The 22,521-nt window shown below is 44.9% G+C and overlaps 1 protein-coding gene across 1 annotated transcript; it reads right to left on the bottom strand.

Moving 5' to 3' along the window:
- Positions 1–12,221: 12,221 nt before the first annotated feature.
- Positions 12,222–14,318, bottom strand: CARTPT (CART prepropeptide). The gene is made up of 3 exons (XM_036410957.2): positions 13,782–14,318; positions 13,298–13,381; positions 12,222–12,492 (listed from the first exon to the last, which is right to left on the bottom strand). Exons 1-3 carry the CDS (start codon positions 13,935–13,937, stop codon positions 12,385–12,387), a joined length of 348 nt encoding a protein of 115 aa, XP_036266850.1. The 5' UTR covers positions 13,938–14,318; the 3' UTR covers positions 12,222–12,384.
- Positions 14,319–22,521: the final 8,203 nt, after the last annotated feature.

Here is a 22,521-nt window from a genome sequence, read left to right as displayed (position 1 = left end):
CTCATGTCAAACTGCGATGCTCTGAAGCCAGCCCCTGGGGGAGAGCTTCTCTGTACCCAAAGTCCGGCCTGAGGGGAAAGCAAACCCAAATGCCACCAGGGAAGTCTGATGCCTAGAACTGCAGTGCCACTAATTAATCCAGGAAACATGGCAGAAGTGGCTGGTTTGAGCATATGTGTTCCGAGTGAAACAGGGAGGGGGTGGGGAATGAGGAATGTGCGATTTGAAGAAAGCAGAGCAACTAGAGAGAAAGGCAAAGGGAGAGAAGCCCTTCAAGTCTGCAGTGCCACCATTGGTTCCCTCAGAGGGACAGCTTCAGGCAAAGGAGAGAGGCGGAGGACAGGTTGCAGGAGAGGCCTTCTTTTCTCTCCTCCCCTGTAGGGCTCCCATCTGGCCCCCTTAGCCCAGCCCCAGGCCCTGGGGCTTGTGGGCTGGAAGTACATTAGGAACTCCTTCTTCACCTGCTGGTCCATCAGGAATGTCTCCTGCCTGAGTCTGGAGTCCACGGAAGAAGCAAACAATGCTTACCTCCTTCTCCCAAAGGGTAGGCCTTTTCCTCATGTTCCAAGTCACTAGATGTAACCCCAGTGAGGAAATAGGGGCTGAGCTCCCTCAACTACCTCCTGCCTGCTCCCTTCCTTGGGACTGGTTCTTGCTTCTATGTATTAGCATAGGTGCAACCAAGAGCCATCGCCACCTCTGGAAGCCCTGTTTTCATGCTTCCTTAAGCATGGGGACTTGGTGCTACCATCACATTGGTCCTGTTGGTCCCCTTTCCAAGCCCACCACTGCCCCACACCAGGTTAGTCTTTTCCCTGCCCCCTTGCCCTCTGCCCTGGAAGCTGCCATCATGCCAGGGGCGGGGTCACAGCAGTGAAGCACATGCATTCACACTTTGCTCCAAGGTGCTGTCTTCACTGGCCTTCCTATGGGTCTTGATGTCTCTGCCAATCTAAGAGTCCTTTCATCATTTTTTAATAACGCGAACAGACATCTCAACACATTTGTCTCAATCACAAGTCAACAGAGAGAATTCAAACACTTAACAGAGTAAATATGAGAGCTGGCCCCGGGCTGCAATAATCTCCTCCTGGAACTCAGACATAACAAACCTCCTCTCATCTCCTCCCGGCCACATCCTCCGCACGGAGGCTTGTCACTCCCGACCCTGATGATCCCACCGATGAATAAACAATGAGGCTTCAAGCCAGTTTCTGGACCAAGCTGAGCCTGCTCTGCCTAGGGTCTGATCTGTGATGGATGAGCAGGGATCTTGGAAAACACTGTGTATCGTATATCATCCAGGGAACAATTTCTTGGTGTCAACTTTTTAAAGAGTTATTTCTAAGAGGGCTTTAAAAAAAAAAACCCAAAACCACAAGACATCACCACACTGCTTCCGTTTTATAGAATCCTTTAATATGCTCGAATGAAAGAAACAGCCCACTGTAATTAATCTAAGACTGTGGGCAGTCCCCTAAGGTCTGATGGATATTGGGCCAAGCCTGATGGATGGATGAGAGGCAACACAGGGTTATCAGCACTGTTTGCAGCCAGCCCCAAGGATATTTAGATGAACCTTGTGTCTCTTGTCAGCTCTCTGCACAAACAGGGCAGAGATAAAACCCAAACCAGGGGCTCTGCTGATAACCTGCGCGCACAGAAAGGGCCTGATTGTCTCTGGACCTGGCAAAGCTACTAACGTGTCTGAGGTTCTCCACTGGGAATGAGGATGGATGCAGCTTGGAGCAGAGGCAGTGTGTGCACCTATGCTGATACTACTCTGTGCAGATGTGCCCTCTTTGCTCCCAGACAGGCCTCTTCCCCTCCCCTAACCACTAGATTCCAGAAGAAAAGCCAGGAACAGCCAGCCCATTAATCCAAATATCTATCTCCAAGAAATGAAGTTGGACAGGTTATTAAGCACCTCCAATAGTCAGATTTTATCTTCTTCTTCCTCCGTTCCTGAGTGTAGATTTTTTTTTATTTTCCTATCCCACAATCCGTGGTGGGTAAAAGATACAATATTATACAGAACTACTGATAGCATGGCCCAGGTATACTAAAGTATACACATCGCCTATTCTTCTCAATGAGTACAGCATCAGGGTGAAAGATAAACCAATTACTTTCTGAGTTGCCTGGGCCAAGGATTCATTAGTGGAGAAAACGGCCCTAGTGATGGAAGAGAACATGCCGCCCACTGCCCACAGGTAACAGCTGCCTGTTGTCAGAATGGGCCAGTAGGAGGCTGAGGGAACATCAAGTCTCAGTCCTGATTGTGTCCCAGGGTCACTCTGGGTCTTTGTTCTCTCTCTGCCTCACCTTCCTCCTCTGTGGCATGAGAACACTGGCTGTCTCCCATGAGGGCCAGGGGGAGGCGGCCCTAACGAGGGACCTGACAGCAGTTGATAGCTGTCCTGTGTGGAACAGCATGTCCTTGTTAGCCCACATCCTCCGCCTCCCCTCAGAGACATCAGTGGCTCACAGCAGGCAGCTCAAGGAATACAGACACCCACAGAGCTGTCAGCTTCCTGAGGCCCCCTGCGTGGTCTGGGGGCCACTCGCTGTATTCTCGTTGCTCATAACGACGTAATTCCTGTGCTTCCATTTCCTCCAATGGTAAGTAATTTAGTTAGGATGCTTAATAAAAGCCGGACATTGTCACCTCTTCGCCACTCACCAAACACAGCGGTGTTTGTGCCATTAATGCTGATGCGTTTTTTGTGCGTAGTTGGGTTTTTATTCAGAGGGATACAGAGAGTCTGATGGCCAATGGAAGTGAGTGAAATGAGTGGTCTCTAAAGACTTTTGCCTGCCCAAGAGGTGGAAAAAGTTCAGCTGTATGCCAGTCTTTATAAAAAACTTTCTAAAACCTAAGTATAGTTGATATACAATTTTACATTGGTTATATTAGTTTCAGATGTGTATATAGTGATTCAATATTTATATACCTTTCAATGTGATCACTCTACTAATTCTAGTAATTCCCTATCACGGAGTAAACTTATCACAGTATTATTGACCGTATTTCTCTTCCCCTTTTCACCCATCTTCCACTCCCACCATTTTGGTAGCCACCCCCTTGGTCTTCGTCTCTATGAATCTGTTTTTGTTGTTTGCTTGTTTGGTTTTTGTTTTGTTTAATTCCACATATGAGTGAAACCACAAGGTATTTCACTTAGGATAATACCTTCCAGATCCATTCCTTGTTGTTGCAAATGATAAGATCTCATTCTTTTTTATTGCTGCATATTATTCCATTGTGTATATACTACATAATATTACATTGTATATATACTTCTTTACCCGCCCATCTATTGATGGACACCTAGGCTGCTCCCATATCTTGGCAATTATAAATAACTAGAGGCCCAGTGCATGAAATTCATGCATGGGGGTGGGGGGGTCCCTCAGCCTCACCTGCAATAATGCAAGCATTCTGTGTCCAGACTTGCCAGATGCCCTCCACGGCTGGGTGCAGAATGCTTGTCTTGTTGCTCCCATTACAAATCACACCGTTGACTGTCTAGTGGCCCAAGCCCCTGAGCAAACAAGCACACTCCTATCAGGCAGGATATTCCAAGAGCCTGGAGGTCACCCTCCAGGAGCCTAGGGGAAAGGCCAGATTTCTCTTCAGGGAAGGTTAATGCTTCAGTGCACAGGATGGTTAAAGTAGTCCCATGTCAGTGGTTCCCCCGGCTCCCAGCATCTTTACTCTAAGCCAGCAGAATTAAGGTCAAGCAATAAACTCACAATGAAAATTAGCCACACACTTCAGAAATGATGCCATCATGTGTGACAGACAATGGAAACAAACAATAGACTTATTAGAATTGCCAGACTCAGAATATAGCTAGGTAGAAAATATTTAAATAAATAATGGAATTTGAAATATGAACAAAAACCAAGATACTGCCCTGGCTGGTTTGGCTCAGTTGGTTGGAGCATCATCCCCTATACCTAAAGTTTGCAGGTTCAATTCCCGGTCAGGGCACATACCTAGGTTGAAGGTTTGATTCCCAGTCAGGGCACATACAGGCACTATAACTCCCAGGGAGAGGAATCCTTCTCTCTGACCAGAGGAAGAAGATGGGACAAATTACTGTACCTCTCTCTATCTCCTTCTCTCCATTGCTTGGCCTTTTGGCATTAGATGGAGATACAGTCAAGGGAAGTATACAGCAATAGTAGGAAAATAAAACCCCATATTTCTGACCAAAAGACTAGAAATGGAGACCCCGCTAAGCTAGAAAGTGTCAGAGAGCTCATGGAGAAGAGAGATCCCATAGAGTTGTAATCCACATAGATTAAGGACTCAAATCTGAAAGGCCAAACTTCAAAACTATTACAAAATCCCAGCAGACGTGGCTCAGTGGTTGAGCATCAACCTATGAACCAGGTCATGGTTTGATTCCCGGGTAAAGCACATGCTTGGGTTGCAGGCTCAACCCCCAGTGAGGGGAGTGCAAGAGGTAGCTGATCAATGATTCTCTCTCATAATTGATGTTTCTCTCTCTCTCTCTCTCTCTCTCTCTCTCTCTCTCTCTCTCTCTCTCTCTCTGTGTGTGTGTGTGTGTGTGTGTGTGTGTGTTTTGTTTTGTTTATTTGGGTGTTTTTTTTAATTGATTTTTTACAGAGAGGAATGAAGAGAGATAGAGACCTAGAAACGTCGATGAGAGAGAAACATCGACCAGCTGCCTCCTGCACACCCCACTACCGGGGATGTGCCCACAACCAATGTACATGCCCTTGACCAGAATCGAACCCGGGACCTTTCAGTCCGCAGACCGAAGCTCTACCGCTGAGCCAAACCGGTTTCGGCACTCTCCCTCTCTGTTTTAAGATTTAAAAAAAAAACTATTAGAAGAAAACAAACAATATATTATTTGAACAAAATTAATAAATAGTTTTTATTTTAAAAGCAAGAGAATGAACAACACAAAATTGGGCACAGTGTTTACCTCAGGGATAGAGAGGAGGCACAGAGGTTAAAGTAATTTCACAAGTGTTTGTTATTTAATTTATGCTTTATAACTGCATACAAATTGTATCGTTTTAATGTATTACATATATATAATATAATGCAAAAAATAAAATATAATCATTAAAATAATACTATGTAGCACAAAATTCCAAATATGTTTTAAAAAATACATGTATTTATAACCATAAAGAAAAAAGTCTGGAAGAAAAAATATCAGAATGTTAGCAGTGGTTATTTCTAAGTTGTAGAGTTTGGATATGCTTTTTCTTTTTGTATAAATGTATGTTTTCTATAATAAATATGTAATGCTTTCTAATTAGACAAATTTGCTTCTCTTTATCTTCAACACATGTGGGATTCAACTTGCTGTACTCAATTATTCCCCAAATCCTCTGTTTATTTCTGCAGTACCTCACTACAAACCTTATAGAGGACTCATCTCTATTCTCTCTATAATATATGTCTCAGATGCCTTTTCACATTTTTATTAGTGATAATAGTAGCAATGATAGCTGACATTTTAAAGCGCCAACCATGTGTTCTTATGTTCTAAATATTTCGTGAATAAATTCAGTTAATCCTTACAAAAACTCAAGAGTTAGATACAATTATTTTCTTATTTTACAAATGCAGAAAAGGAGGTCCAGTGCTGATTTAAGTAGTTAGGATACATTGCTTGCCCCCAACCACACAACTGAGAAGGTAGTTTCCCATCACCATCAGCCAAAAGGAAAGCTACAGTTTGCATTTCAGACCTAAGTCATGTTGTAGGGCCAATTTTCTCATAAATCACTTGGCGAGATTATTCTACATACCAAATGAAAAGTGGGGAGAGGACTCATGGATAATTTATTAGATTTCCTGATCTAATAAATTAAAACAAGCAATTGTAATTACTACCGATGACAGAACTTCCTGGCCCAAATCAATATCTGTCACAGTGAGCGGTGTTTGTCTATTCTCAGTCTAATCAAGACAAGCAGAAAGCCGGATGACATCAGCGGTGGTCAGAGTCAAAAGGCCCTCCTTTTCCCCGGGCCCCGGGGACTCCTGCAATTGAGCTCACCGTCAAAGAAAAGGACCCGAAATTCATCAGCTGTGCTGCGCCTGCTGAAGAAAGTGAATGTCCCCCTCGCTTTCCTGTGTGTGTTTTCTCTTTCATGCTGGCGTAACTAGTCATCTTACTTACCAAATACAAAGGAAAATAGATGGAATTGGTTTCTCTTGGCAACATAGTCCTGGGATACTGAGGCCATATCAGTCCACAGATGTTGTTTTTCAAACAAAAGTGGCCTGAGTCATCGCCAAATGGCTTATTTAATTTTATTCTAAAAATAAAAAAAATCTCCAAACTCCTTTCCTTAAAAAAAAAAAAAAAAAAAAAAAAAAAGTTCCCCAATAAATTCAATAAAAAAGAAAACAAAGTTGATTGAGCTTCATTTTAATGGTAAACCCAAGATGTCAAATCCATATGGCAAGACAATGATGATGTAGGAGCTGGCCTGAGAAGTCAGAGTTTGGGAGTGACCAGGTCCAGAGGGATCACGGAGGCTGATGGCTTGGGTCAGCTGCCAGGTGGGCAGAGCCACACCCTTGTCCAACAGCTGAGGAGAGAGGACAGTCTAGGCAGAGAAAACAACTAGGTTGTTATTATTTATGTCCCCATTTTACAGTTGAGAAAATGAAGTTCAGATGGTTAGGTAACTTGGCCAACTTTATCTAAGTAGCAATGGAGCTAGAATTTAAACCAGGGTCCAGATTTCGTATTGTCAGTCTTTTTAAATGTATTATCTCTTTGTGACACTACAAATACATATAGTCCCTGTACTAGTCACTTTTCTTCTGCAGCAAGAACTATTTTATCCAGAGTGACAGATCAGAAGTAATGGTGCTAAAAGGCGGGACACAGAAAAAAATAATCAGGGTCAAAAGCTGACAGCAAGCCTAGAACCCAGCCTAGCTTGAGGCAAACCTGTTGTGGTCCTAGAAATGACAACCAGTGTTAGATCCCACTAACCAGACATCTAAACTCTACCATGTGCAGTGGCCTTGCAGAGTGACTGCTCTGGATAAGCTTGTCTGGCCCCAAAATGGACCCCTTGCCCTCATCACAACCAGATTCCAACTATCACATTCTCTCCTGAGGCCTCAGCCACAAGGAAAGGAGACTGCATGGACACTATGAGATCACTAAGAAACCTGCCCTCAGCCAAAAGACTTCCTTTCCTCTCCGAACTCAAATACAACCAGCTCCATGGTGACACTGCCCAAACGCATCAGCTGCAGGTGAGCTTTGCAGCGTCACTGGGAGAGCCCTTTGTATAGGGCTTTCCCCCTGAGGACACATCCAGCTCAGTCTGCAGAATACGCCAGTGTGTCGAAGAAAGAAAGAAATAGAGAAAAAAAATGAGTGATACCCCTAAACTCTCCAGCACCTACCTAGTAAGGCTTAAGAGAATCCAACGTGGTCCCTATAAGGGAAATGAACACAGAAGATAAAGTCAAAACAGCATTACAAGATAGAACTTTGCCCTAAAAAACAAAACAAAACACATACACACAAAAAAACTGAATGAGTAGACCCAATTTCAGAGTGTCTTACTTTGTCTGATCTTGATGAGCCTAAGCAGCCTGAGTTAAAACCATTTGAGTGGGTTCCTTGTTCCGCTGTCTCTAGGCCTACACCTTCTCTTATTCTTCGTGAGAAGTGGTTAAGGAAAGACAAACCTGTGGAAAAACACACCCCTAAAAGGGGGAGTCTTTCTTTCCCCTATGGTTCCCATATTGGCCTAAACTTACTGACACAACGTCTTCCTAGGGCAGAGAGGAGGAGGCAGCCCCCCAGGGAACATGGGGCTCCAGCCTGAGTCGCTGTGTGAAGAGTGGGGATTCCAAAGGAGACAGCTCCTGCTGGAACATTCCCAGAGAACACCAGCAGTAGCCTCCTGGGGACGGTTCAGGAAGGAGAGCACACCCCGCCCCCCGCCCGCCCCAGTCTGGGATAATAAACAGGAGTGATGACTTTTTTCTTATTTTCTATTTTACTCATCATGACTTACAACAAATAAACTTAGAAATTAAAATCTAAAAGAAATTTAAGTACCTAGAACAGTGCTTATTACTCAAATACGTGTTAGATGAATGTACAGTCCCTTCTCCCCACCCAAGAAAATTTGCTAAACTCTAGGACAGGTTCAGGATCCTGTAAGTACCCACTGGATCCAACAGCTCAGTAAAACTTTTGGCATATCCGGCCTCAAGCTGCCCTGCAGGTTTTGACACTATTTGAGAAACTACTTCCAGGCACCCATCTGCTTCTTCTTGCTAAAAGGGCAGGAATGACCTGACAGTCTGCTGTTATGTCCCACAGTGTATGAAACAAATCCTAAAGAAGCCAGGCACAAACACAGAGCTTGGAAAATGATGCAGGCTTTCCTTGATTGAATACTTACTGTGTTCAGGTATTATTCATGTATTTTAACTCAGTTAGCCCTCTTGGGTCAAGAAGTTCCAGTTAAATGGAGGGAGGAACTGCCTTCTTAGGTAGCAAGAATCATGATCTGAACATGGCATCAGAGGCTTTATAGGACTGTTTTGTTTTAGAGGGCTATGTCAAGTTCTCAGTGTCATATGTTAAGAAAGACTCCACCTGTACTGAGAAGACATCCCAGTAAAGGTGATTCTGTCTCCTCGGTGAAAGAGCAGACAGGCTGAATGACAGCCACACTGACATCACACCAACACTGACATTCAAAGCACATCTTTGCTTGCTTTGTTTTATCGCATCACGCCTACTTCCACATTCTCTAGCTCTGCAAAGGAAGAGTTCAAAGGAATTCAAGGCAAAACGCCCACCCCTAATTTATTTCTGAAATATGGCCTGTCTCCATTGCACAGGAGGGAAATTATTCTTCTCTTTGCCTGAGGGATATCATTTACATAGTGATAATTAATGCAAGGCAGTTGCTGGCATTTGGTAAATTATTAATGGTTTCAATCATCCAGAGAGCAGACAACCCCTGTGGGTAGTTGTCCCTGGTGAGGGTGGAAATGCTCTGAGGAAACAGGAATGGTGGACGCAGAGCCAGCCTTCCTGAATCTAATATATGTATTTATTTCAGAGAGGAAGGGAGAGGGAGAGAGAGAGATAGAAACATCAATGATGAGAGAGAATCATTGATCGGCTGCCTCTCGCTTGCCCCTACTGGTGATCAAGCCTGCAACCCAGGCAAATGCCCTGACTGTAAATTGAACCGTGACCTCTTGGTTCATAGGTTGATGTAGAGGGCTGCCTGGGAAGGCACATGGACATTCTTTAAATTGTTGTCAGCTGAGCCCAAGGTGACTGACAAAGCTGCATCTCGGTTACACCCCCACCCCAAGAAGGTGGGGGTTGAGGGGTGTTATCAGTTCTGATTTCTTATCTTTGTCCAGGTGTCAGCAGGGGCGGGTCTAGATATGTAAATCCAGTAATGCTAGGGACTACTTAAGAATGCAAATAAGCTCCTTTGATCCTAAGTTTTGGTGATACTTCCTGGTATTTGGGGGTATAAAATAAATGTGCTGCGTGGGCTGAATTGTCACTGCCTCTCCATCACAGAGAATGACATCCCACCTAGCACCCAGCTTGCTTCTATTTCTGCATCTTGTCTCTTTCTTTCTTTTTCTTTTTAAAAAATGTATTTTATTGATTTTTTTTTTTTTTTATAGAGAGAAAGAGAGAGGGATAGAGAGTTAGAAACATCGATGAGAGAGAAACATCAACCAGCTGCCTCCTGCACACATCCTACTGGGGCTGTGCCCGCAACCAAGGTACATGCCCTTGACTGCATTCAAACCTGGGCCGGGACCGGTTTGGCTCAATGGATAGAGCGTCGGCTTGGGGACTGAAGGGTCCCGGGTTCGATTCCGGTCAAGGGCATGTACCTTGGTTGCGGGCATATCCCCAGTGGGGGGTGTGCAAGAGGCAGCTGATCGATGACTCTCTCTCATCGATGTTTCTAACTCTCTATCTCTCTCCCTTCCTCTCTGTATAAAATCAATAAAATATATTTAAAAACAAACAAACAAACAAAACAAAAAACCTGGGACCTTTTAGTCCGTAGGCTGATGCTCTATCCACTGAATCAAACCGGTTCCAGCTCTTTCTTTTATTTCTTAATTCCCCAGCTCCTCCACTCAGCAACCGGACTCGTTCATTTACTATGCTGGACATGGAAAAGAGAGAAACACCTCCACATAGAGAAACACCCCTACAGGTTGATGCTCAACCACTGAGCCACGCCAGCTTGGCAGCTGTCCAGAACCAACATACAGTTTCAGCCCTTCTCATCCAAACAGACTGGGTTTTCCTGCAGAAGAGTTCATGGATTAAAACTAAATGCAAGTCACTCTGGCAAATGATAAACACTATCAGATTCTCCCTATAGAATGGCTAAGTGAGAATTAAGCCTGCTCCCAGGGACCTGCTGGAAAGTTGGCAGGGAGGAGATGGTATGTCTCTCACAGCAGCCAGAGATTGGGGGCCAGAGGGTAAAACTGAGAACTGGTTTAGATCAATGCGGAAGTGTGTCTGGATTATCAGAGGCAAAGGATTGGAAACAAATGGCAGGAGCAGAGATACACAGACAAAGGGGACCACCAAAATGAGAGTGAGGAGTGCCATGTGGGAACAGGTGAAAGAAGAGCTGATCTGGACAGATACCCAGGAAAGAGAGACCCAATGCCATGGTAGGACTCTCTCCCTCCCGGGGTCTTACTGTACGGGTCCCACTTAAACAGCCTTGTTGTTACATAAGATGATAAGCTCCTTGAGGGTGGCAGTCCTGACTGATTTCTTCTCTGCTATTCCTGAAGCCTAGCACAGTGCCTGACACAGAGTAGGTGTTCACATTGTTTACTGAGTAATAACTAAAGAAATAAATGAATGGATACACCTATCTTATCAACCTAGACACTGGGTAAAGAAAATAAATATTGATAAGCTTTTTTTTTCAATAAAGCTATATCAATTGTAAGTTTCAATGACAAAGAATTTACTGAAGAATTCATTGGAGAGCAAGAAAAGAGGTTTGCACTATACACCACCATATTGCAGATAACAGGGTAAATTCACATTAGATGCTTATGTTCTTCCCTAAATTCTTTTTCCAATCATCTTCTCTTTTAGCCCTTCTCCAGCACAGCACATGGGCACATACTTTTTCTCTCTTTCTCACAGTCTTTACTAAGTGCAAAGTAAAAAAAAAAAAAAAAAAAAAAAAAAAAAAAAAAAAAAGTTCTCTTTTTTATTCCTATGTAAAACAAACAAACAAAACAAAACAAAACAAAAAAAGCACTCCTCTGATGATCATGATGTGATTTGAGAGGTTTCACTCCCACCGACCATCTCAGGGCCCTTGCTCTCTGCCTCTCCTTAGGAAGGTATATGAGCCATTGCGTGGTTAATCCTTTCATTCATATTTATTTATTTATTTTTTAAATATATATTTTATTTTATTTTTTACAGAGAGGAAGGGAGAGGGATAGAGAGCTAGAAACATCAATGAGAGAGAAACATCGACCAGCTGCCTCCTGCACACCCCCCACCGGGAATGTGCCCGCAACCAATGTACATGCCCTTGACCAGAATCCAACCCGGGACCCTTAAGTCCACAGATCGACACTCTATCCACTGAGTCAAACCGGTTTCGGCCCATCATTCATATTTAAATGACCTATGTACAATAGAAACAACAATGCACTATGAGCAATTTTTTTTTTTTTTTTTTTTACTTATTTGCTTTTATTGATTTTAGAGAGAGAGAAGAAAGGATAAGAAGAGAGAGAGGAAAAAAACAACAACATTGATTGGCTGCCTCCTGCATGCCCCCTACCAGGGATCAAGCCCCAAGGAGGGGCTTGTGCCCTGACAGGAATCCTACCAGAGACCTCTGGGTGCACTCAACCAACTGAGCCACACCGACCAGGGCAGTGTGAGCAATCACTTAAAAACACTTCATTATGTATAATTTGTACATGCTTCAGTTGGTGATGCTGGGGGAGATTTATTTTCCAGGTTGTGCTGTCATCTACCAACATTCACCAAATCTAATTTTCATCCTGCCATGCCACATAGGAAAATACAATTTTCAAAGCAAAGTTCCCCTGCTTTACAAAGAATACACAAGAGTGTGTCAGACAAATAAAATTTAAAAAAGAAAACTTTTGTACACACATCAACACCATACAAGCATACAAGATGTTGTTCTTTTATTTGAAAACATCAGGAAAAGAGCCCCTTCACCCTCAGAGGGAAATGCAAACTTTGTTGCTAGAGCTCAACTCCACAGATGAAGGTGCGGTCCTCGGGGGGGGGGAAGCAGAGGGTCTGGGGACTGATGGAGGCGGGTGACGCCTTATAAGCACTTCAGGAGGAAGGAATTGCAGGAGGTTCCTCGGGGACAGTCGCACAGCTTCCCGATCCTCGCTCCTTTTCGCACAGCGCACTGCTCACCAGCGTCACACTGCAAGCAACACAATGTGTGATCGTGGGAATGCACAAATCCAGTCACCCAAAGGCCATGCTCCCCATCAACACAGGTTCTGCTCATGAGGACCCTATCATCCGCACAGGAGGTCTAAGTTTAGTCAGGCCTAACATGGAAGAGAGCTTTGTGCTTATAATTTCAGAGAGAACATAAAAAGAAATTTAAATTATTGAGCCCTTCCTACATTAGGGAAGGGGGGGAGAGCTGGATTACACTTCCTGGTCCTTTAGTTGCTTATCCAGATGATAAAAAAAAAATCAACCAGGCCTTTTTTCTAAGAAATAAACAATAGACTTATGTTTTCTCACAACCTCTGCTCCTTGCTTTCTGCCCCCCGCCCCTCATCCCAAGGAAGATTTAAGTATGTGTGTTCTCCATGGAAGGTGACAAGCCCTGGTTAAGAATTTTTATCCTAGAACTTAGATTTTAAAAATAAAAATAAAAAAAACTGATAGGGGTTCGGAAGTCAGGAAAAAAACTGGGGGAACAAGAACCAATTCTTTGTGAGGTGAAAAAAAGCTCATCTTCAGGAAACACTCCATTCCACCCAGACACAAGCGCTGGTTCCTGACATGTGCTGTAAGCTCCTCTGAAAAGTCTGGTCTGCCCTTAGAGACCAAGGACAAGGGCTGGTGGTGAAAATAAAGGGGACCTCATAGAATTCTGCAAACCCCTTTCCTGAATTATTTAGCCACATCCTAGGGAGAAGGCGTGTCTAAGCCTCCATGTGGTATATTTCCTCTTGGAAAAACATGGGAAGGGAGTGATTCCAAAGCCTTACCATGGGGACTTGCCCATACTTCTTCTCATAGATGGGAAGACGTTTACTCTTGAGCTTCTTCAGGACTTCCTGCAGCGCTTCGATCTGCAACATACCGCACCCCGGAGCCCGAAGTTGCCGCCTTGGCTGCGAGCCCAGCCCAGGTGCTCACTTCCAGCCCTATTTTTAAGGATCCCCATAACCACACACCCTCCTCCACCCTGAGACACCAAGACAAAAAGGTTTGCTAGAGGGGAGGAAACTTGGGGAGCGCTGTCCCAGGTACTGACAGCAGGTCCGGGAGCCCTGGGGGGGGGAGGGGGAGGCTGCTGTTGCTCAGAGGAGCGAGGACAAGACTGCCGGGAGGATGACAAGGAGCCGGGACTTCTCACTCATCTCCCCGCGCCCAGACTCTGGGAACGGGGTGGGGAGGAGGGAAGAGAGGAGGTACAAAGGAGGGACCGCGCGGCAGGCCAGGGGAGTCTGGGGTCGGGGGGATACCGACCAGCTCCTTCTCATGGGAGGCATCCTCCACGGTGAAGACGTCCAGGGCTCGGGGCTGGAGCTCAGCATCCTCCTGGGCACGGGCGCCCAGCAGAGGTAACAGCAGCAGCAGGGCAGCACCCAGGAGGGGCAGCAGCTGGAAGCGGGTGCTCTCCATGGTGCTGAAACTCGGCGCTGCTGCTGAGGCACCCCGCGCTCCCGCCTTTTATACTGAGCTAGAGCCCTGAGCGGGGGAAGAGGGAGGGGGGCAAGGAAGGACGGGGATATGGAGGAGGGTCCAGGTCAGCCGTCTGTAGGCAGAGATCTACTGCCGCTTGACGTCAATGCCCGCCGGGCTCCAGGCGCCCCCGGAACGAGGCTCTGCGCACAGATGGGCAAGAGCGCGGACACCAGGGACCCTGCACTCCCAGATGCTGTCAGCCCCGCAGTAAGGGACGCTCCCCAGGGAATTGAGCCGCAGTCAGGGGCGAGAGGTGGAGGGGGGGGGAGCACGAGGGGGACAGGACTTGGAAAATGCCTTTGAGGCAAGGCACAGGCAGAAGAATCCCTCCCCATCTCCTAGCAGGGGCGGCAGCAACAGTCTACCTCACCAGCCCTGCCTTGACTCGTTCCAGATCCATATGTGGCAGCAAGAAGGGATACTGCCTCTAGGCACGCACGTTCACAGAGCACCTTACTAGGCACGCTGTGGGATAGGAGAGGCAAGCATAGTACATAAAAGAAAGAAAGAAATTGTAGCCTTCCCCAGGATGGGTACCACGATGGAATCTGTCAGGTGATAATGAGAAAAGAGGGAACACATACTGACCAAGACTGAGGGGTGGTATGGAGAGTGCAGGGAGCCAGACTCTGGCTCCAGTCCTGGCTCCACCACTTGGAAGCTGTGTGGTTTGGGGCAAAATAAAGAATCTCTCTGAGCCTCACTTTTTTTGTTTTGTAAAACTGGAATTTAGAAGATGCACCTCACAAAGTTATCTGGAGGTTGGAATGAAAGATAAGGTATGTAGAAGCCCTGACCCTTAGCACTACCTCTCTAAGGCTCCCTACCTTTCCTCTTGAATTTGAGGCTGCCCGGGTACGTGGCGTGTGCAGTATCTCAGCTTTTCCTTTGAGCAAACCCATCCCTCCTCAGGAGCCCTCCAGCTCACTACCCAGTTCTGATATCCAATGAGGATAATAAAGTAAAGGTGGGGGGGGGGGGGAGTGTAACTTCCTGATTACGGGAGTATCTCCAGCATCAGAAGTCAGTAGTGAGCCAGGTCCTCAGTGACTTGTGAAGAGACTGTATTTTAAAAGATTGGGGTCCTTACAGCCTGAATACAAATGAAAGTTCCTGTAGGAGAGGTGATGTTTTCCCACTTAGACCTAGAGGCTTATCTTACCTGCCTGCCCACCTGGCTTCTTTCACCACATCCTCTTTATCTCAAACTGTTCCTCAGTTCATCCATCCACTCTTCTCCATCCCTATTACTACCACCTCAATCCTGGAAAGCTGCTCTGGCTTTCTTCTTGCCTCCCCGCCCCCACCCTGCCCTACCCCACTCCCCATTGCCTTCCTCTGTTCCATAATTCACCACCAGCCAGCGGTAAAACATGCCAGAGAGGGGTGGAATTGTTTCACAGGCAGTCAGTTTCAGAAATAGACTACAGACTACGGCCTCTCTCAACATTTCCTGCAGCAACCAAGAGCATTACATCTGCAAAATAGAAATCTTTTCCCCAAATCTAAAGCTTGTATCACCAGGAAGAAGGGTATTGTCTCCACACTCCTGTCACACACATTCCACTGCTTTTCCCTCACACTCTCTATGGTGCAATGTGGAAAGCAAACTAAGACAGAACTGCATCCTAAAAAATCTCAGGACGTTCAAACCTGTCCCTGAGCACCAATTTCCAGACCGTGGACATGAGGGAGTGACTCCTGTGCTGGGCAGTTTGGCTTAGACAGCATCTAAGGTCACTTTTTAAACCGCGATGCTAGGACTCCTTCATGCCTCCTTCAGAACTCATCGAAGTGAAGTCTATTTCTTTTGACACAAACTCTAACCTCAGGAGAAACAGAATACCATCTGGTATGATCCAAACAGGCAGAGCCTAAGGGCAAACGTATTTTTTTATAGGCAGAAGGATCTTCAACAAGTCTCTCCTTTACTTTTTTAGGGGATCTCTGGCCCTGACATTTCTCTGCCGCGTGTCAGCAATTTAAGCTGGTTCTGGTTTTAACGACAGATCCATCCTGGTGGCTTGGCTTACCAGCTAAGTCAGGCCCGGCTCCTCCTGTTCTGCAAGCCAGATCTCTGCACTTCCCATCAAACGGCCTCTCTAAAGCCGCCTGGCAAGGCCTCTGAGATGGATGGGCTAGCAACAGTTCCGTAAGCTCCTCCAGCGTTTGCAGGAAGTCCGCAGGGACTGTGCTTATTTCTCAGGAAGGTGAGATTAGACTGGACTTTGAAAAGACTGAAATCCACACATGGCAGGCTTGCCCAAGGTCATGTGTCAAGTTTCCCTCTTCTATCCAACTGACTGCTGGAAAACAGTTGTTTGGAGACCCAGTTCAAGTTGATGAACAGGATTATAGGCAAGGGAGGCGTATATATGTATATACAGAAGCCTCAAGAGCTTAGGGAAGGCTATCTAGTCTGAAGAGGAGGGCCAGGATGCATGTCCTAAAGCTTTATTGCCATAGAGTCACTGTTTTAGAACGGCCTTAGGGAGGTAACTATGGAGATTTTGAGGGTGCTTAAAGGAACAAAACAAAACACTTCAACTCTCCTCAGTGCTCCATATTCCCTTCATTTTCGCCCTTTTCTATGAAGAAAATAGCTATTCAATTGTACTCTCTTATCTTAGGCTCTGGGGCCACCATACCCATTCAGCTGTGCATGTGAGCTATTCTTTCTCTTTTCTGTATATTATGGCAGTCTGTGGCTACCACTCCCCCTAACCCACTGCACGATGGCAAATGGTGCTGTGTTACTATTCACAGATATTTAGTGCTGCTCCCTGGAAGAGGAATAGACTTTGGGCCACGTTCATCAACTATGTGGCTATGTGACTCACTTTGGCCAGTGAAATACAAGCAAAAGTATGGTGCATTGTTTTCATTGGGGAAGGTGTAAAAGCCAGTGCATACTTCGCCTGCTCTCTTGCCTCTTCCATGGTGACTGGCAATATTCCAGATAGAGGCAGCTGTTATCAGCCTGGGTTATAGAGGGTTCTGGAGGGAAGGAAATGTCGGGCACAGCTATAACCGCCTTCAGTGGGCATATAGTGAGAATGAGGAATAAACTCTTGTGGATATAAGCCACTTTGGGGGTCATTTCTTACTGTAGTAGAATTTATTTTTTTAATATATTTTATTAATTTTTTACAGAGAGGAAGGGAGAGAGAGAGTTAGAAACATCGATGAGAGAGAAGCATCAATCAACTGCCTCCTGCACACCTCCTACTGGGAATGTGCCCGCAACCAAGGTTCATGCCCTTGACTGGAATCGAACCAGGGACAACTTCAGTCTGCAGGCTGACACTCTATCCACTGAGCCAAACCAGTTTCGGCCTGTAGTACAATTTAGCTCAATAGGACCAAATCAGGTAGATGAACTACCATGTCCATCAGTCCATCAATCCATCTCATAGATAGTATTAGTTACATATTGCTACATAATAAATTACACCAAAGTTTAATAGCTTAGAACAACATGTGTTTATTATATCGCCATTTCTGTGGGTCAGGCATGACTTAGCTAGCCTCTCTCACAAGGCTGCAATCACAAGGCATTGACTGGGGCTGCAGTCATGTCAAGGTTCAACTGAGGCAGGATCCACTCTCAAGAAAACTCAGTGGTTTTGGTAAGAGCTGGTTTCTCATAGGCTGTTGGACTGAGGCCTCAGTCACTTTCTGGCTCTTGTCCAGAGGCCGCCCTTTATCCTCCCAGGTGAACCTCCCCATCTGAGCAAGCCTGTGGGAAGAGCCTGAGAGAGAACACTGGCAAAACAGAAGTCACAGTCTCTTCTAGCTCATCTCATCCTTTTGCCATATTCACTGGGTGCTATCCACACTCATGGACAGGGATTACATATGGGCATGAATGTCAGAATGCAGAGTCCCTGGGAACCATGTTAGAAAATGTCTACTATAGTTATTCTCTCAAAAAAATGTAAATAAAATTAAGTGAACATCATTGTGTAAAAACCTAATCTTGAGGATGAGGTAAAAAAGAGAATTGTGGAATTGTATAAGTGGGGCCCTGAAATCCAGAAAGGCTTATCAACTTGCTTAGGATACACAGTTAGAAATAAAGTCAGAACTAACATTCAAATCAGCACTATTTCTACTAGACAGAAATCAGTGAAACATTAAATAACAATATAAGACAAACTGCATTCAGCAGAAATAGAAGTTAGACCATCAATAGCTAATTGAATAGTCAAACAAATCATCCAGACAATGAATGAATGAAGCAGAGAAGGAAAGCTCTTTAGGGAGAGGCAATCAAAAAGGCAAGCCATATTATGAGCTAGTCTTTCATGGGTGGACATGTTTCTGCAGAGAAGGGAAAGTCTTGTTCGCAGGGGGCTGGCCAAGATGAGGCTTCTTCAGGGCTCCCCCACCCCAGGCAGCACATGGGACTGTGGCTCTCCTCTCCTCCATCTCAATTCATCAGGTGACATTTTCCAAACAGGCTACTCCAGCACATTGTGAATCAAAGGCGAGGCCAAATAAAGAGACTTTTCCATTTACCTTTAGGGAAGTGTTTCCCAGCATGGTGTGTAAGTATCAGAATCAACTGGGAATTTTTGTTCACCAAATTACATATGCTTATACTCCACCCCCAGAATCTGGGGGACCAGAATCTCTGAGGAGGAGGGCAGTCTAACGCAAGTCATTGGAAAAAGTTGTCCCGAATATAACCTGACGAATGTAAGCCACTGGTTGAGGAACACTGCTTAGGGGATCTTTGCATCAACTAGTGTGGTGTCTGGGAAAACATTTTGCCCTACAAGATCACCGAGGCCAAATCCTTTCAGGAACTAATACCCTTCCCTCCTAAAACATAAACAACTTGATAGCTGACCCAGAATGGATGGATGAAGTCAAGTCACTCTTTGTTCAGTGGACATCTCCAATGTCCCTTCTTTTAAGAAGCCATGAACACACCCCATGGGACTTTTCAAGAGTGCCCAACATGCTGATATAAGTCCCAAAAGTAGAAGGGAAAAAAAAGTAATTAAACCTTGATGAAAGACTTATTTATATCCACCTTGAGCAGAAATTGTGTTTCCACTTCTGTCAGTGATAAAACTGGTCATTTAAGTAACGATTCAGGCCCCCAGGCAGGTGGGATGTTGGACCCAGATCCTTTGAAATTCTAGTGTTTTACTTGCATTGTCCTTCTGTTATCACCTGAATTATTTTTTTTTAAATGGAGAATGAGAGAAAAAAAAAAAAAACTTGAATTCTAAAAATAATTTTCAAATATTATAAAAGATATTCCCTAATGGTCAAGATCCCCCCTGCTTCTTGAAAAACCAAGTCATTTTCTATTGAAAGCTGCAAAAATGTCAGGTCGTGTCTCCGAGTGCAAACTCTGACTTTCCAAATGTGAAATGGAACTCTGTGTTATGACAGAGACCTTAAGTTTTGGACTGAGATCAACCTCGATGACCTATCTGAGATCTCCCAGATAGACTGGGAAGGCCTTTGAGGGCCTTCCCTCTGTGCCAACACAAACCCACCACACCTGCCTGATGATGAGAGACCCTGAGGAGCCACAACTATGGACATTTATAATGCTTTTGCCCAGATGCAAATGTCATTTTCTGCCATTTGCGCTCGTGAACAGGATAGCCCTGGGTGAAGATATGGCCTTTGTCCAGCGCCCTGCAGGGGGTTTGAATGGACTATAACTATAGCTGTGCCCCCAGCAATCATCGGACACCCACCCAGACCAAGCTCTCCCAGTGTTTGCTAAAGAAATTTCTCCTCGGGATATGAAAAAGACTTCGCAGAGACCTGTCAAGTGAGTTTTATTATTATGTTTTATTTCTGAAGCAAGGATGCCCATAGGAGCAAACAGCTTCTAAATGTTACTACCTCTTTCTTAGTACCGTGTTTCCCCGAAAATAAGACATCCTCCGAAAATAAGACCTACTTACAGGTTTCCTTCTGAGTGAAATATAAGGCATCCCCCGAAAATAAGGCCACCCTAGGCTAAACATGAGATATTTCGTCCACTGATTCTGAAAGAAATGGAGTTACAAGAAATTCAACAGGAAATTCAGGAATTGGATTGTTTTATGATGATGTTCCAGAAGATGATGACATGATTGTCATTGAATAAATGAGTAAATTCTTGATACTGTAGGATTCACAGTTTGTCTGGTTTGTGTTGACAACTACCATACTACTGTACCGTATACAGGTAATAAATTTCCTTTATTTTCATTTAACTAAATGAAAATAAATGTGTGCAGTATTCTTCTTCATGGAAAAATAAGACATCCCCTGAAAATAAGACCTAGCGCATCTTTGGAAGCAAAAATTAATATAAGACACTGTCTTATTTTCAGGGAAACAGGGTAATTGCCATAAGATATTAATAGTATTTATGTTCAAAGGAGAACTTTGAAATAATTATTTGCTCCTTTTCTTGTCTATTCTCTTTCTCCAGAATTCTGTAAAAACACATCTTTGGCTCTAGAGGTGTGGATATAAAAGTCATAGGACCCAGCTATACATGAGCATCTAAAGCCTGGAGAAGCCTCTTAGGGTCAAGGTCACCCATTTGTTTATGGGAATATTCCTGTGTCTCCCGGCAACCACAGTCTTATTGAATGTCAATTAAAGGTACATGAGTATAAATGAGAACTGCTCCCACCACTGATGGGGGCTAATGTTTACCAGCTCATGCAAGAAAGCTCTGTACACTCTCTCTTTCCTCACTTTCCTAGATCAGTGGTCGGAAAACTACAGCTTGTGAGCCACATGCAGCTCACGGGCCTCAGTTTGCCACTCTGTTGACTAATCAGTTTGCCAACCACTGTCCTAGATTATCCCAGAGAGAAAGAGATGCCCAGTTCATCTGAGGCCCCAGTGTAGGAAACAATATGGGTGGGACCCAAGGCTGCTGCCTTGTGCACCTTCAAAGAGTTTCATTTTAAATCACTTATCAACATTTTAAGAATGGGAAAGTTTCATGTACAAATCCAAATTTCCATCTCCTATGGAAAAATCAGAATTTCTACTACTGTCTGTTGCCTTGTATCTGGCCATCTTTGTGCCTTCCCTTGATTACTGGCCCCCACGCCTGTCTGAGTTTGCAACCCCTAGGCTAAAACAAAGCTAACAAAGCCAAATGCCCAGGTCGGTGCCAGGCACCACAGGGGCATGATGATTATTGAGAGAGATGCTTCTGGCTTCTACCTGAGAGCTTTCCAACAACACTTGCTGGGCACACCCTAGGCCAGTTGAATCTGGATCTGTGAAACAAATATTGTTTGAAAAGCTCCCTAGGTCCTTCTAATCTGCAGTCAATTTAGGAACCTCTGCTTACAGTTTGCCCAAAATTAGCATCCCAGCCTTGTGGCTCTGTGTCAGAGATGGGCTTACCTTGTGTTAGTTTCCCCTATTGTACTTCCTAGTCACATAAGGCCCAACTGGGGTGGCTCAATGGTTGATCGTTGACCTATGAACCAAGAGGTCATGGTTCGATTCAATTCCTGGTCAGGGCATATGCCTGGGTTGCGGACTCAATTCCCAGTGTGGGGTGTGCAAAAGGCAGCTGATCAATGATTCTCTCTCATCATTGATGTTTCTATAATATCTCTCCCTCTTCCTTCCTTTCTGAAATCAATAAAAATTCAAAAAAGAAAAGTTTAGTATATGTGTTCAGAGATCATAATAATCTGGCCACTCAGTGAATAGCATTAGAGACATGGGGGAACCCAGCTGGTGTCACTCAATGGTTGAGTGTCGGCATATGAACCAGGAAGCCACGGTTCAATTCCTGGTCAGGATACATGTCCAAGTTGCAAGCTCAATACATAGTAGAGGGCTTTCAAGAGGCAGTCCATCGATGATTCTCTCTCACCACTGATGCTTCTATCTCTCTCTCTCTCCCTTCCTTTCTGAAATCAATAAAAACACATTTATAAAAAAGAAATGGGGGAAACCTTGACAATTATGAAGTGAAGAGGTATGGAGAATAATAACCTATTGAATTCCTAGGCTAGCTTAGAGCTTCTTACTGAACAGCAGTCACAAAGAAAAAAATGCATTAGTGCTCTTGTGGGGAAGCACTCAATAGATCTGACATCTGAACCTCACCATGTATGCCAGTATCAGATGCTAGAGGAGCCTGTACTCTGTGTCAGGCCCTGAGCAAAGCACATTTAAGCTGAGAGTCATAACCTATCCTCCCATTTTCACATGCGGAAATTAAGGGTCAGAGAGGTTACGCTGTCTGAGCAATCTGGCACAGGGCTCTGTCCATTCTTTCTGCCACCACCTCAGTGCTTTTGAGCTAGGGGGTCTGCCAGGGGAGGGGATCAGCTTGAAATCCACCACCCACTGCTGTGTTGTCCTCCCCTGCCCATCTAAGTCTCCTCATCACAAGCCACCCGAGGCAGAAAGCTCTTAAGCCTGACTTTTCGAGATAGGACCTGCAGGAGCAGTAAGGAGAGCCAAGGGCAGGAGGGCAAAAGCCACAGGACCCTGCCCTGCCACCCACTGTCATACCCCA

Source organism: Pipistrellus kuhlii, unplaced genomic scaffold (genome assembly GCF_014108245.1).
Source record: "Pipistrellus kuhlii isolate mPipKuh1 unplaced genomic scaffold, mPipKuh1.p scaffold_m20_p_4, whole genome shotgun sequence".
NCBI lineage: Eukaryota > Metazoa > Chordata > Mammalia > Chiroptera > Vespertilionidae > Pipistrellus > Pipistrellus kuhlii.
The sequence above is the reverse complement of the archived record's forward strand: the minus strand, read 5'-3'. Positions and strand labels throughout refer to the sequence as shown.